Source organism: Malus domestica, chromosome 13 (assembly GCF_042453785.1).
Source record: "Malus domestica chromosome 13, GDT2T_hap1".
NCBI classification, from domain to species: Eukaryota; Viridiplantae; Streptophyta; class Magnoliopsida; order Rosales; family Rosaceae; genus Malus; species Malus domestica.
The window spans coordinates 4,564,079-4,578,830 of NC_091673.1; the positions used below are offsets into that span (position 1 = coordinate 4,564,079).

At 40.8% G+C, this 14,752-nt stretch overlaps 1 protein-coding gene and 1 pseudogene across 4 annotated transcripts; both read left to right on the forward strand.

Annotated features, from left to right (window-relative positions):
- The first annotated feature begins 79 nt into the window (after positions 1–79).
- Positions 80–7,868, forward strand: LOC114820613 (uncharacterized; annotated as a pseudogene).
- A 2,452-nt stretch (positions 7,869–10,320) lies between these two features.
- Positions 10,321–14,381, forward strand: LOC103414302 (uncharacterized). Of its 4 annotated transcripts, none has more exons than XM_008352698.4 (4): positions 10,321–10,548; positions 11,104–11,882; positions 13,094–13,134; positions 13,216–14,381. In XM_008352698.4, exons 2-4 carry the CDS (start codon positions 11,561–11,563, stop codon positions 14,068–14,070), a joined length of 1,218 nt encoding a protein of 405 aa, XP_008350920.1. In that variant the 5' UTR covers positions 10,321–10,548; positions 11,104–11,560; the 3' UTR covers positions 14,071–14,381. The 4 variants fall into 4 exon arrangements, with proteins under 4 accessions (XP_008350920.1, XP_008350922.1, XP_008350921.1 ...); XM_008352700.4 differs by having other exon boundaries at positions 10,345–10,548; positions 13,100–13,134; XM_008352699.4 differs by having other exon boundaries at positions 10,413–10,542.
- The last annotated feature ends 371 nt before the right edge of the window (positions 14,382–14,752 follow it).

A 14,752-nucleotide genomic window follows, 5' to 3' on the forward strand; every position in this document is an offset into this window, starting at 1 on the left:
AAAACAAGCAAAAAGTAATAAGATTAAACGATATTGGTTATACTGTAGTTAGCCAAGAAAACATTGCGCCACGTGGCCTAATCACATCGCGTTCCGATCCTTCTCTGACCTGAGTCAACTCGGATTCTTCAACCGCTGGGTCACTGGTGCCGGACTGGCTCTGCGTCAGCAGTGGATATGTTCGTGCAGAGGACGGCGCTTCATTGAAGCAGCAGTGGCGACATCGTGATTCCCAATTTGGCCGCCATGGCTTCCAATTTGAAGGGTATTTTCGGCTAACATGGTTAGATGGGTATACGTTGATGAATGCATGAGCCATGTTAGAAAAAGTTCACCCTCCAAGACCAGACTGGTGCGAGGAGTTTTATGCATCAGTTTTGAATACCTCCATGAAATCTTATGAAGACGTGGTTCGTGATTATAAATTTAAAGTTAGTAAATGTTAATAGTTTTGATCTCATTTTCAACCACAGGCTTGCTTGAGACTGCTTCTAGATAGACTAAAAGTGTTTCTCTCTTGGGTCAACTAAAAGCATTTCTGACTACGTTTGACAAAGATACTAAAATGTTTTTGAGTCACCTAAGTGGATTTAGAGAAGCATATGCTCTTGAAGAATACTTTAACTTTTCAGTTAGCACTTGGATTTTTAGTGAAGTATCAATGTGCTTTTAATAACACCTCTAGCAGAAGCTATTTTGAGCAAAAATGCTTCTTACAAAAGCACTTCCTATCCAAACTGGCCAAAGCTTGAGATTAGTGTAGGGATGTTTTAACTGCGATATCATTTGATGGTTAAGATTGCAGTTTACAAGGCAGAGCTCTTTGCTGAACTGAAAGGAAAAGCTGGCAAGTGTTGGAAATTGGTGTTGGGACTGGTCCTAATCTGAGATACTATGCCGCTGATAGTGGTGTTTGGCAGGCGCTTTTGGCGTGGATCCGAATATAAAGATGGAAAATTATGCTCGGGCTGCTGCAGTGGCTGCCTGTCTGCCCCTTCGAATATTGAGTTTATACAAGCAGTGTGTGAAAACTTCAAACTTCCCTTATGGCATTGCAGAAAAAACCGAAACTGGTTAGCAATAAAACTATTTTCCAATGCATAATTTCTTGTTAAGATGATAACCTAGTAAGATGATAAACTCAGGAAGGGGTAAATGCAAAGCTTAACCTTTGGAGAGAAGTGTTGGAATCTAAAGGTCTTCGCCTAAGCCGATCAAAGACAGAATATATGGAGTGCAAGTTCAGTGCAAATGGAGGCCAAAACGAGTTAGGGGTGAGGATCGGAGATCAAGAAATACCAAAGAGCGACCGTTTTCGTTACCTAGGATCTATCTTGCAAAAGAACGGAGAATTAGATGGAGATCTCAACCATAGAATACAAGCTGGATGGATGAAGTGGAAGAGTGCATCCGGCGTGTTGTGTGACCGCCGTATGCCACTGAAGCTCAAGGGAAAATTTTATAGGACGGCAATAAAGCCGGCGATGCTGTATGGCACAGAATGTTGGGCGGTGAAACATCAACACGTACACAAAATGGGTGTAGCGGAGATGAGGATGCTTCGTTGGATGTGTGGGCACACGAGAAAGGATAAGATTAGGAATGAGGATATCCGGGGTAAAGTAGGAGTAGCCGAAATTGAAGGAAAGATGAGAGAAAATCGGTTACGGTGGTTTGGACATGTGCAAAGAAGGCCTACTGACGTTCCGATTAGAAGATGCGACTATGGGACAGAGGTTCAGGGCCGAAGGGGTAGAGGAAGACCTAGGAAAACTTTGGAAGAGACTCTAAGAAAAGACCTAGAGTACTTAGATCTAACGAAGGACATGACACAGGATCGAGCACAATGGCGTTCTAAGATTCATATAGCCGATCCCACTCAGTGACTTGGATTTTCCAAGTCTCCAACTGAGAAGTTTTCCTCACTCGGGAAATTAAGGGAACACTACCCCAACCTACATGCTCCACTCAGAAAGCTTCAACATACAAGCTTTAACAAAAGAAAATTCAAAGAACTTAGCGAAGAAGGCTTTGGTGTATTTAACACAATACGTTGAAATGAAGGAAAGCTTATTTATTGATATCCCCGATAAGCTACAAATATGTACATATACATGAGTCAAAATAAGCACACAAGAGGGAGCCTTCACAAAGGTTGCTTTGGAGAAGTCTCAGCAGTCGGTAGAGCCCCAGAAAGAGAAGGCACCGAAGGGGGATCATTTGGAGCCTCAGTACTGGACAGAACCCTAGAAGGAGGAGGCATCAGAGGTTGATCATTTGGAGCTTCATTACGCGGTACAGCCCCAGAAGACGAAGGCAATAAATGCCTTTGGAACAAACCCACAAATCTCTGATGATCAAGTAAAACCTGACCATCAGTTTCCTTCATCTGGTCAAGCTTCCTCTTCATGTTTGTAGCATAGTCATGTGCGAGCCGGTGCAACTGTTTATTCTCATGCTTGAGCCCTCTAATCTCCTGTTTGAGACTCATCACTTCAGCCGCCAATGATTCAACTTGGCGGGTTCGAGCAAATAGGCGTTGGGCCATATTAGACACAGAACCTGCACACTGAACACTGAGAGCCAGCGAATCCTTAACAGTTAACTCATCAGACCGTTTGGAAAGTAGTCTGTTATCTTTGGGAGTGAGAAGGTTCCTGGCCACCACCGCAGCGGTCATATCATTCTTCATCACGGAATCCCCAACGGTAAGAGGACCAGTAGGGGAGACGAAGGATGGGCGCCATATGTTGTCTGGAGAAGGCGGGGCTGCCTCTTCAACAAGGTTCAAGTCAAAACGACGGTCGGAGGGGCCAGACATTTTCAAAGGTGTTGAAGAGAGAAGAGGTCGGACAAATCAAGATCTTAGAAGTGCAAGAATGAAGCTTCTACTGGTGGAGATTCAAGTGTGCTTTGGAACTTAATGCCAGCCCCTATAAAAATCTGCACTCGACGAAGCTTCAGAAATCGAAGAGGCGCCTGCTCAGAAATCGAAGAGGCGTTTGCTTTCTCAAAAGTTGGGCTGCTTAGAGATCACGAGGGTTGATCTCAGAAATCGAAGAGGCGTTTGCTTTCTCAAAAGTTGGGCTGCTCAAAGACCACGAAGGCCGATCTCAAAAATCGAAGAGGCGCTCGCTTTCTCAAAAGCTGGGCTCCCCAGAGACCACGAGGGCCGATCTCAGAAATCGAAGAGGCACCTACTTTTCAAGCCTTTTCCAGCCTTGTCAGCACCTGTCACACGCACACTCAGTTTTGCGGAAATTATGGGCATTCTGTCAAAGACTTCTGGGGAAGTAGAAAACACATGAATCTTACTGTTCAATCACCCACTTTCCACACGCAACAATAGCTCATGGGTACCACAGATAACTTTGCCAAAGTTCTCTGCCAAAGTTGAGCACGTGAAGCTTGCAGCTCCCACTACATCGCTCTGACCAAGAAGGGTAAAAGAATAGCAAAGAAACAGCACTAACAAAGTTTAGACCCATAAATTTTGAAGGTCTAGCTACCATATTATTACCCACAAGGGTAAAGGAACAGTACCACTGCTGGATAATTGGAAAGTCCCTGTGTGTCAACCTCTGTGCTTCGTGGCAAGGTAGACTAGCAAACATGCCCAACCTTTACTCACATTCGAGAAAACACTCCCAATAAGATTGCTTGCTCCAAAATCGAAGAGGCACCGTCCTCCGAATCTCGAGAGCCAGACTCCCAACATGACTACTTTCTTAAAAATCGAAGAGAGGGTAAAGGAACAGTACCATTGCTGGATAATTGGAAAGTCCCTGTGTGTCAACCTCTGTGCTTCGTGGCAAGGTAGACTAGCAAACATGCCCAACCTTTACTCACATTCGAGAAAACACTCCCAACAAGATTGCTTACTCCAAAATCGAAGAGGCACCGCCCTCCGAATCTCGAGAGCCAGACTCCCAACATGATTACTTTCTCAAAAATCGAAGAGACACTGCTCCTCGAATCTCGAGAGCCAGACCCCCAGCATGATTGCTTTCTCAAAAATCGATGAGGCATCGTTCTCCGAATCAATCGAAGAGGCGCTCGCTTTCTCAAAAGCTGGGCTGCTCAGAGACCACGAGGGCCGATCTCAGAAATCGAAGAGGCACCTACTTTTCTAGCCTTGTCAGCACCTGTCACACGCACACTCAGCTTTGCAGAAATTATGGGCATTCTGTCGAAGACTTCTGGTGAAGTAGAAAGCACATGAATCTTACTGTTCAATCACCCACTTCCCACACGCAACAATAGCTCATGGGTACCACAAATAACTTTGCCAAAGTTCTCTGCCAAAGTTGAGCACGTGAAGCTTGCAGCTCCCACTACATCGCTCTGACCAAGAAAGGTAAAAGAATAGCAAAGAAACAGCACTAACAAAAGTTTAGACACATAAATTTTGAAGGTCTAGCTACCATATTATTACCCACAACTGTAAAGGAACAGTACCACTGCTGGATAATTGGAAAGTCCCTGTGTGTCAACCTCTGTGCTTCGTGGCAAGGTAGACTAGCAAACATGCCCAACCTTTACTCACATTCGAGAAAACACTCCCAATAAGATTGCTTGCTCCAAAATCGAAGAGGCACCGTCCTCCGAATCTCGAGAGCCAGACTCCCAACATGACTACTTTCTCAAAATCGAAGAGAGGGTAAAGGAACAGTACCATTGCTGGATAATTGGAAAGTCCCTATGTGTCAACCTTTGTGCTTCGTGGCAAGGTAGACTAGCAAACATGTCCAACCTTTACTCACATTCGAGACAACACTCCCAACAAGATTGCTTGCTCCAAAATCGAAGAGGCACCGCCCTCCGAATCTCGAGAGCCAGACTCCCAACATGATTACTTCCTCAAAAATCGAAGAGACACTGCTCTCCGAATCTCGAGAGTCATACCCCCAGCATGATTGCTTTCTCAAAAATCGAAGAGGCATCGTTCTCCGAATCTCGAGAGCCAGATACCACAGACCACTTTTTCAAAGTGCTCTGACAGAGTTAAAACATGTGAAACTGGCAGCTCCCACTACTGTGCTATGACCAAGCAGGGTAAAGGAATAGCATTACTACTTGTTGTTAGGGAGACTCCTATATATGTCGACCTCCATCCCCAACGGACAGGCAGACCTGCAAAAATGCTCAACCCTTCATCATATCTGAGAGGGCACTCCCAACGAAGCCTTTCGAAATATTCAGCTTTCTTTCCCCCCGATAATACCTCTGCAAACAAGCTATACTAGAGCAAGAATATCTCATATCATCAGGGTTAAAAGCAAGAGTATCCCATATCATGCTTTTTCCCTGTCTTTTCTTTTGGCCTTGTTTTTACCTGCAAGACAAGGAGAAAGAGAGCAATCAGTCAGCACTTGGAATCAAGCTTCCAGCCAGGAACTGACTGCCTGGAACCCCTTACCTGATTACTTACCTGGCATTGCTCTCGAGTACTCATCTTCAACATCTTATGTTTCCAGGGAAGATTCCGCATCTGCTTGAGGAACAGATAGGGCAAGTGCGAAGGATACAAGGAAGCATGTGGAGACAAGCGTAACAGCACACGTGCCGATACATTCATTACTCTGTCAAAAGCAAAAGTATCCCATATCAGCAGGGTGGAACGTACTCTAGATTTGATGGACTTGTTTTGACCCTCAAATTCTTCAGTCGGCCTTATACTCTGGAGGAAACCAGAAAACCCTCCAGCTCAGTTCAAGAATAAGCCTGTGGAAAGTTACTTCTTCAAAAGCAAAAGTATCTCATATCATCTCTTCTCATTTTTCTTCTCTTTATCCTTCATGCTGCTGCAAGATGGGGAGAAGGTGAACAATCAGTCGGAGCTCTGATTGCTTACCTTGTCTGTCACCTCTTTCAGCAGACCCCCTAGCTCGGCGACTTGGGGGACTCCTACTACATGGTTTGTATCGCGCTTGACCAAGCCTGAAACTACAAGTAAGCTTCAAGTGAAATTGATACATTACCTTGTGCATCTCCACCAGTTAAAGATACCACCCCTGGATGGAGGAAGAGTACTTCCAGAGAAGATGCCACATCTACCTATGAGACAGATAAGGCAAGTCAAGACGACACCACACTCCGATACTTAGAAGTTTCGTGACTACGAGATCATTCTCCCACAATATTTCCTAATGTCATTTGTACTAAATCATTCACTTGTACTCACTAAATGAGAGCTTGAACCTATGTACTTGTGTAAACCCTTCACAATTAATAAGAACTCTTCTATTCCGTGGACGTAGCCAATCTGGGTGAACCACGTACATCTTGTGTTTGCTTTCCTATCTCTATCCATTTATATACTTATCCACACTAATGACCGGAGCAATCTAGCGAAGATCACAAAAAGCAATCGTTTTCGCTACCTAGGATCTATCTTGCAAGAGAACGGAGAATTAGATGGAGATCTCAACCATAGAATACGAGCTGGATGGAAAGAGTGCATCCGGCGTGTTGTGTGACCGTCGTAGGCCACCGAAGCTCAAGGGAAAATTTTATAGGACGGCAATAAGGCTAGCGATGTTGTATGGCACAGAATGTTGGGTGGTGAAGCATCAACACGTACACAAAATGGGTGTAGCGGAGATGAGGATGCTTCGTGGGATGTGTGGGCACACGAGAAAGGATAAGATTGGGAATGAGGATATCCGAGGTAAAGTAGGAGTAGCCGAAATTGTAGGAAATATGAGAGAAAATCGGCTCCGGTGATTTTGAACATGTGCAAAGAAGGCCGACTGACGCTCCGGTTCGAAGATGTGACTACGGGACAGAGGTTCAGGGCCGAAGGGGTAGAGGAAGACCTAGGACAACTTTGGAAGAGACTCTAAGAAAAGACTTAGAGTACTTGGATCTAACGGAGGACATGACACAAAACCGAGCGCAATGGCGTTCTAGGATTCATATAGCCGACCCCACTTAGTGGGAAAAGGCTTTGTTGTTGTTGTTGTTGTTGTTGTGAGCTTCTTTGTTTACCTGTGATTAAATTTTGTTTTTCAAGTTTTCGTTTGCTTTCGCAATTGTGTTTGCGTTTTGTTTGTGATGCAAGAAAGTTTTGTTTTTCATAGCCGGGAAATGCTAATCTTAACAGGTTGGGGAGGCTATTCCATTAGATGATGCTTCAGTTGATGCAGTTGTTGGAACTCTTGTGTTGTGTTCTGTTAAAGATGTCGATAACACTCTGAAAGGTAATTTAGCTTACGAGGGGCACAATTTCCTTTTCGTACACTTGTAGCACGAGGTAATTGTCGTCTAAGGGTTACTACTTGTGATTGTAGATGCCTTTTTCTTTCTAAGTTGATCGTTTGGGAAGCATCCGTTTTATTTCTTCAGCTTTCGAAAAAACTGCTCCTTCTCGCTGTCAAATGATGATGTGAAATGCGCATTCGTTTTTCACACCATGTAACTTCTGCAGACTGCAGACCGTGTTAATCTAAATCCGAATTATATTAACAAGTTCATTTGTCCTGTAACCTTCAGATATAAGGGGAGTTCTAAGGCCAGGCGGACGTTACCTGTTCGTGGAGCATGTGGCTGCAAAAGGTAGTGTGAGCTGGAAATCTTAATTCATTGATGACATTTAACGTAAGAGTATTGTGGTTTATCATTTTGTTTGCAACTGTATGGTGCTGCTGCAGATGGCACAATCCTCAGATTCATACACAATGTTATTGATCCTCTGCAACAAACCCTAGCTGACTGGTGTCGCCTCACCTGGAAAACGAGAAGCAAACACAATTGCGACACCTTGTCCAAATTTAAATCCGGGTTCTCGGACGTTAACCTTCACATGACCACCTTCTCCAGTGCCTCAATTATAAAACCCTCAAGTGTATGGAATAGCTTGTAAGTGACAACGTAATGTTATTACCCCGTCGTTCAATATTGGTCTCAACAGATGACGCGAGAGAAAACAAAAAAAAGTGAGTGCATGAACCTGCATGCGATAGCTAAATTTTCTTCTATGCATTATCTTTCGGCTTGTGGGCCTCAAGGTTCTTGCTTTTTGCTGAAGGGAAGTTGAACTAGCAATTATATAATGGGGTCTTTCAACATGGGTCCAATTTTATAAGGCTGTTTTGAAAGGAGTCCTTTGTATTACATCGTCCAAGGTGGGGCCTAGCATGTATAATATATCTCCACGTCAGTTATTTAGATGTCCATAATTTTCAAACGAATTACACCACTTGCCACTACGTAGTTTTTGAAATGAATTTGCCAAATTCCGAATATTTTGGGGGCGCTGAGTTTATCTCGTCGATTCCAATGATTTTTAAAAAACAATCTTCCTGATTCCTGCTTGTATAATTCAAATTCGAATTATGAGATGGATAAATATGATTCCGGCAAACAATCAATGCAGGAAGGAGTCTGGGTTTTGAAGGATATTCATACCTGGTGAACTGGTATGGTAATATGCACCTGTTTTATCTGTTCATCCTTTGTTGTTAGTTGCTTTTGTTGTCTACCTATATGAGTGGAAGGAAACCATAATTTTCCTATTAGGGTGGAAGTATAGATTATATATGCACTTGATTTGAGACATTTTTTTTAGGTGAAATTGGGTTTATATTACTGATTTGGGCTAAAGATTTTTAAACCAGGATCAATAGAAGTTTGAGCCTTGAGTTTTTAAATACGCGTTAATTGGGTTGGTGGGTTTTGTAGAACAGGTAGCTTAATAGCACCTTTTGTTGGTTGTGTCTTAGTTGTTGTTGTCTACCTATAGGGTGGAATGAAAGTAAACTACTTGTATCTCATTGTATCTCATTGATTATCAGAGAAGACAACAAGAGCTTGAAGAACAGAAAACATAAAGGATATCAGTAATCCAAATTCAAAAATTATTATCAAGATATCGTACAACAGAAGATGACCGAAACTGAAGAATGCATTTTTTTTTTATGGATAATTAAAGATGAATATATACAGAATTTGAATGATGATACAAATAAAGAACATGGAAAAATAGGAGGGTAAAATAGTAATCACAATGCAAACAAATCAACTTAATCACAAAAAATGTTGACATGGAGTCCTAAGTAGAAAATAACTAAAAATTGGACTAATCTTAATGTTGGGCCATAAAATTGGACCTATTTCAAGTTACCGCTTATATAATTCCTGATGAATTAACAATTAGCGTAATCTGTTTGTTATACCTATAAGCTATAATAATGTATGATTATCAACTTAAATAAAAAGGGGTCCCATAAATAATGGTCAATTATTCGAGAAATTTTTGTATATCGGACCGTGTTCCTAACACACTGAAAAAATCTCTCCAATTATATGAAGCTCAAAGAACTATAATTTGGACCAAGAACGAGCCGCAGGTGCCAGATTATAATTACTTTATGGCGGGGGGAGGTGCACTTGATATCCAAAAAAAGTTGATGGAGAATGTTGGCTAGATAGAGGCGTTTTATGGCGGGTCGAAAATTGAGTTTGATTCTAATTAATAGGATTAACACTTACAGTGCATCGAAAATTTAGGGACATAGAAGTGGTTATGAAACAATATTGGTCACTACAACCTCAGTGCAAGGAATTTGGCAACTTCACTTGGACCTCAAGAGTAAATCCATATGTTCCAACTTCTACTATTTTTTGTAACATATCCATGAAATAAATAAATAGACATATGATTTTTTAATCCTACAAGAATAAAACAAATTCTATAACTCAGAAAATCATGAGCCAAATTAAATATATATTATCCTGCTTAGGTTGGTCCCATAATGTGTGTGTGTATCTCATGTCTAATTTAATATATAATCTGATTAGCTCCTTTCAATCTTATACAATTTAATATATAATCCAATTATGGGTATGAACAATTAAAATAAGGGAACTTTAACGAAAAGCACCAGGTACTGTTCACTTTAAAGAAAAACCACATTTTTACACTAAAAAGTCAATATTGGTACTATTCATTTTACCCTTTATTTTGTCCTTATCATTAAAACTCAATGTTTTCAAACCCTTTTCATTAGTTTTCCTTTAAAATAAATGTAAAGAAAGTAAGTTGAAAAAGAAGAAAAAAAATTAATGACAAATTTTTCGTACAAAAAAAATAACAACGACCATATCTTATTACCCTAAGTAGGGTCAGCTGTGTGAATCCTAAAATGATATTGCATTCGATTTTGCATTGTCTTTCGTTAGCTCTAAGCAGTTTATATCTTTTCTTTTTAAATTATGAGAAAATTGGAAGAATAATTATGAGTTATGTCATGCACACAATGCCAACATAAAAAACCAATATTTGCCACCTATACAAAATTGTTAATTAAACTGCACCCAAAAGAGAAGGCAATTGATTAAGGGTTTTGATAAAGTTTAATGGGGATTACATAAAATTATGCAAAAAGGGAGGATCTTAATGCAAAAAGATCCACTAAACATGCTCCTCCTTTTTCTCCCCAATATATTAGGGTTTTCCATTTCTTCCTCACTCCACAACCAGTCTCGCGTAGGTCACGGCTCTGACTCAGAGAGTTTCTTATCGTGCTTCGTCACTGGCGGGTAATTGTAAGCTCCTGTCGCTCTCTATTTCTCGATTTACATTTCAGGGATTCAAAAATACCCAACTGTTTGTATCCAATTTGTAGGGTTTTCCACTGATTTCAGCTCCCAAATGCGCGTTCCATCTGTGTTTTTTTTCTTCACTGTAATTTCTGGATGGGTTTTTGGTGTTTCGAAGACTAAAATTTTGGTCTTTTGAAAAAAATATTTACTGAGATTTTTGTTGAATATTCTATAAATATGAAAAAATGAATTTCCGAAAGACTTGAAATTTGAGTTAACTTGGGTCGTTATAAAAATACCCTTTTGACATAGGTGGTAAAAGTCACTGGATTTGTCGAATTTATGTAATTTTTCGGCTCTTTGTAGTTGTTAGTAGTTATCTCTATGCATTTCATTGTTTTTGTTTTAATAGCTGATATGTGGTTGTGGTGATGGATTAGTTTGTTGTTGAGTATTTGCGTTCTGGTGTTTTATTTTGTTGAAAGCTTGAAGCGAATTGTGTATTCGGTGTTTGAACATAGCCTTGTCTGAGTTCTTCTGGCTTAACTTTGTTCGTAGGGTTTGCCACTATGACCGTTGAAGAATTTTGAAAGTTTTCTGCTTTGCTGAAGAAGTATGGGGTTGTAAGCAGCATACTTATATTATGTCTGGTTAATGTGGAAGGAACTCTGATCCTATTTATACGTGAGTTTGCCCGTTTTACGCGTGAAGTTCATGAGGTCAAAGAAAACCCTTGAGTACAGCATTAGTAAGGTCAGACGTTGCATAGTACATCGTAGTATGATGTGTTGTACTATGAGCCTTTGATAAGTGACACTTGGCATAAATGAGCGTAACTTGTTTCTGCGATGACGAATTCTTGTGAGTAATGTAAATTAGTGAGCTGAGCTTCAGGAAGGTTAGTATCAAACATAATCAATCTCCTTGTGTCTTATAAAAAATAGCTAAAACGGGGTCACTGTGTTGTGTGGCCGCAAGGCCACATGAATCACATACTGCCAGTAGGGACTGGTCGATGGGTCCAGCAGAGCCATGCTGGCGAACTAATACTAGCTTCTCACCACCCCCATCAAGATGGGATTTCCGTTTCCAACCTGAAGAATTACAGTACGGTTTTCATGATGGTATTCAGCAATATGGGTCTTCTACTTCATCAAACAGTAAAGGAAGTAGGGGCTGGGTGAGAGGCAACAATCTCTACAATCACCACTACTCAGCTTCTGATGGTGCTGGGCTGTTTTTAAGTGGTTCATCTGACCTTTCTCAAGGTCCTCAATGGACACCTCCAGCAATACAGGAAATCAGTGTAGATGATTATGAAACTGCAAAAAAGAGAGGTAATACAATTGATGATGAATCTTTATTCTGTTATATTTGTGCAAACACACACATTATGACGTCTGAGATGAATTTCTACTTCTTGGCTTTAAATCTGGTGACAGAAAGTGCAGATGAGTTATGTTTGGTAACCTCAATGGTTTAAGATATTTCTCGGATTCCATATATTTTTCCGGTTCATTTAGTTGGATTGAACTGGACCATAGTACCATTTTATGCCTGTTAATGATCTTACAATGTATCAATGAATTTGTGCAAAGTATCTGCATGATTATTGTTTATATTTTTGAGCTACACATCTGCATATGCAGCTACTCCACAATTTGAGTGTATGTAACAGTCTCGTGAAAAATAGGGGTGTGCTATCCACACACCTCATTTTACTTCTCACACATCCCTTGATTTCTGTCCGTTGATCTTCTTCAATTCATCCGATCCGACGGCCGAAAATTAAAAAAGTGTGTGAGAAGTAAAATGGGGTGTGTGGATATCACACCCCGAAAAATATTATTACATATATAGTACCCGTTAACATCTGTGTGTATGTGTGTACCGTGAAGGTGTCCCAAAAAGCTAAGCCATCTGAATTAGGTGATCTGATAGATGGTTCTTACTAACTATCCTACGTATATGTCCCATTTGGTTATTATAGATCATCTGTTGGGCACTTCTATAATGATAACTAGTGTCATGCTTGACTACTTATAATTAACAACTTAAAATGCATCTTGTTCTTCTCGATCATGTAGGGTGCTAGTGATAAAGAATTTTTGGAGCTTATTGTATCTGATCTGGAATTCCATTCGTTTCAAGATCATTTCTATGAGTTAGTAAACTTGGATGTGGACCTTTGTTGTGCCCATTAGATTCCCAGGTACCGGATTGCAGATGATCACAAGTTCAATTGACATTTCAGACTTTTGAGATTCTTGATAGAGTATCCTCGGGGATTTTCAAAGTTTCCATTTTGAAGGATTTGGTTATATCATTTGAAGTGTAGCCCTGATTGAGTTCTTGCCATTGCCATTGATTATAACAAACCATGCTTAAACAATTACCATGATTGATCATTAATCAGGTCCTTTTAGCTTTGTAAAAATAGAGAACTGAAAATATATACTTATTAAGGACATTCATTCTCAAGATTGTCATTGTTTGCTAATATTCATGTTGTAATTCATTTTGTTTTAACTTCACTCCTACTTGCTAGGTACAGCTTTGGGGCATACATCCTTTAGACCTACCATGGAGGTATTGTATGAGATTTCAACTTTCCTAGTTTATCGGATTTAGGAAATTTGTTTAGCGTTTCCTTTTATGGTATCTTTGCAGGGAACCTCAGAAATCCAAGACATGGGGGGCTCCACCTCATCCCGTTCAGACAGTGGCGAGTCTGAACCCACTGTCAAGCCGTACCTATCTTCTCATCATACATATGCAAGTCGGCGTTCGTTCATGTCCAAACCTATTCATCCCTTGTCCTTTCCTGCACAAACTTCCCCCAGAGAGTCTTCTGATCTCACAGTTGCTGGGTTTCCAGAGTATGATTCTGCCACTCCTCAAAGAGATGGCCACCGCTGGAGTAGTGCCAGTAGCAGCATTGATTTTGCAGATGTTTCTGAGTCATTTGAGGCAGAGAGTTCTGGTCGACCTTGTAATAATGTGTCTGATGGTTTTAGATGTGGCTTGTGTGAAAGGTTTCTTTCACAGAGATCGCCTTGGAGTTCTCGTCGGATAGTGAGAAGTGGAGATATGCCAGTTACCGGGGTTCTTTCTTGCTCTCATGTTTTCCATGCAGAGTGCTTGGAGCAAACAACACCCAAGACACGAAAAAGCGACCCTCCCTGTCCCCTATGTGCCAGATTTGAGGAAGAAAATCTCCAAGAACAGCAAGGCTTCTCAAGATTGCGGGCTGGTTTTCCAAGGCTTAGACCAATTAGTGATGATGGGCCATCCAGGCCTTGGGGCTGTGCACAGGTGGGAGATTGCGTTGAAGGGGCTTTGCATGCTCCCCCGCGCAATAGTATGCTGTTGCTTAACAGGAGTCGCATAAAGAAAAATCTTTCTTTGAAAGGTAATTTGGGCAAAGAGTTTCCAGGTAAGCTAAGAAAAACTGGTTCTCACTCTTTGCAGCATTTCAGTGGAAAATCAGTCGACCAGGGAGCGGTTGGAAGCTCAAAATCATAGATGACAGCAGGCCCGAGTTCTAAAAACTGAAGAAAACACATAGCTAACTGGAAATTTGGAATCCGAAATTTTTCTCAATAGGCGATCGTTGAAGTCTGCTAATTGGTTGGAAGTCTCAATAGATCGTTATGTATCAACCGTGATTTGCAAAACCTATCGCCTTGTATAGATTCGATCTTGTGCAAATTGTGTTGGAAACCCTTTTTGGAAGTAGACAACTGCAGTGTTTAACATTGTTAATGTGCCTCTGTATTTTGGTTGTGAATGATTTTTCTTCCCCTTGTGGAAATGAATATCTGATTTTGTCTGAAGACTTAAAGAGTCCTGTGTTGCACATTTTGTTTCGACGAGTCCTTCAAAGGAACTATAATATTGTCGGAGCCTCGGAGGTGGTTTTTATTTTTTTGCCCAGGAAGCTCGCTCAGTCGACTCAATCTCTGTGTAGACGTGTCATGTCGATCATCTGGCAAAATATTGTTACATTGTCATTTACTGTTTTTTACTTTATTCATTTATTTTATTTAGACTTTTAGCGACAAATACATCGACAGATTTTGACACTTACGTATTGAAATGTCAATAACAAACACCAATAATATGGACAAAACGTCGATATTAAATAAACGGCTACGTGGTCAAGCAACATGAATCTAGGTTGATATCTGAGAAGCTTTTTATTCAC

Bases quoted from the DNA above. Each gene is read 5' to 3' on its own strand.
- LOC103414302 (XM_008352698.4), top strand. From the start codon at position 11,561: ATGGGTCCAGCAGAGCCATGCTGGCGAACTAATACTAGCTTCTCACCA. The intron at 11,883-13,093 runs GTAATACAATTG...CCTACTTGCTAG, and splicing joins TGAAACTGCAAAAAAGAGAG to GTACAGCTTTGGGGCATACA. The intron at 13,135-13,215 runs GTATTGTATGAG...GTATCTTTGCAG, and splicing joins CCTTTAGACCTACCATGGAG to GGAACCTCAGAAATCCAAGA.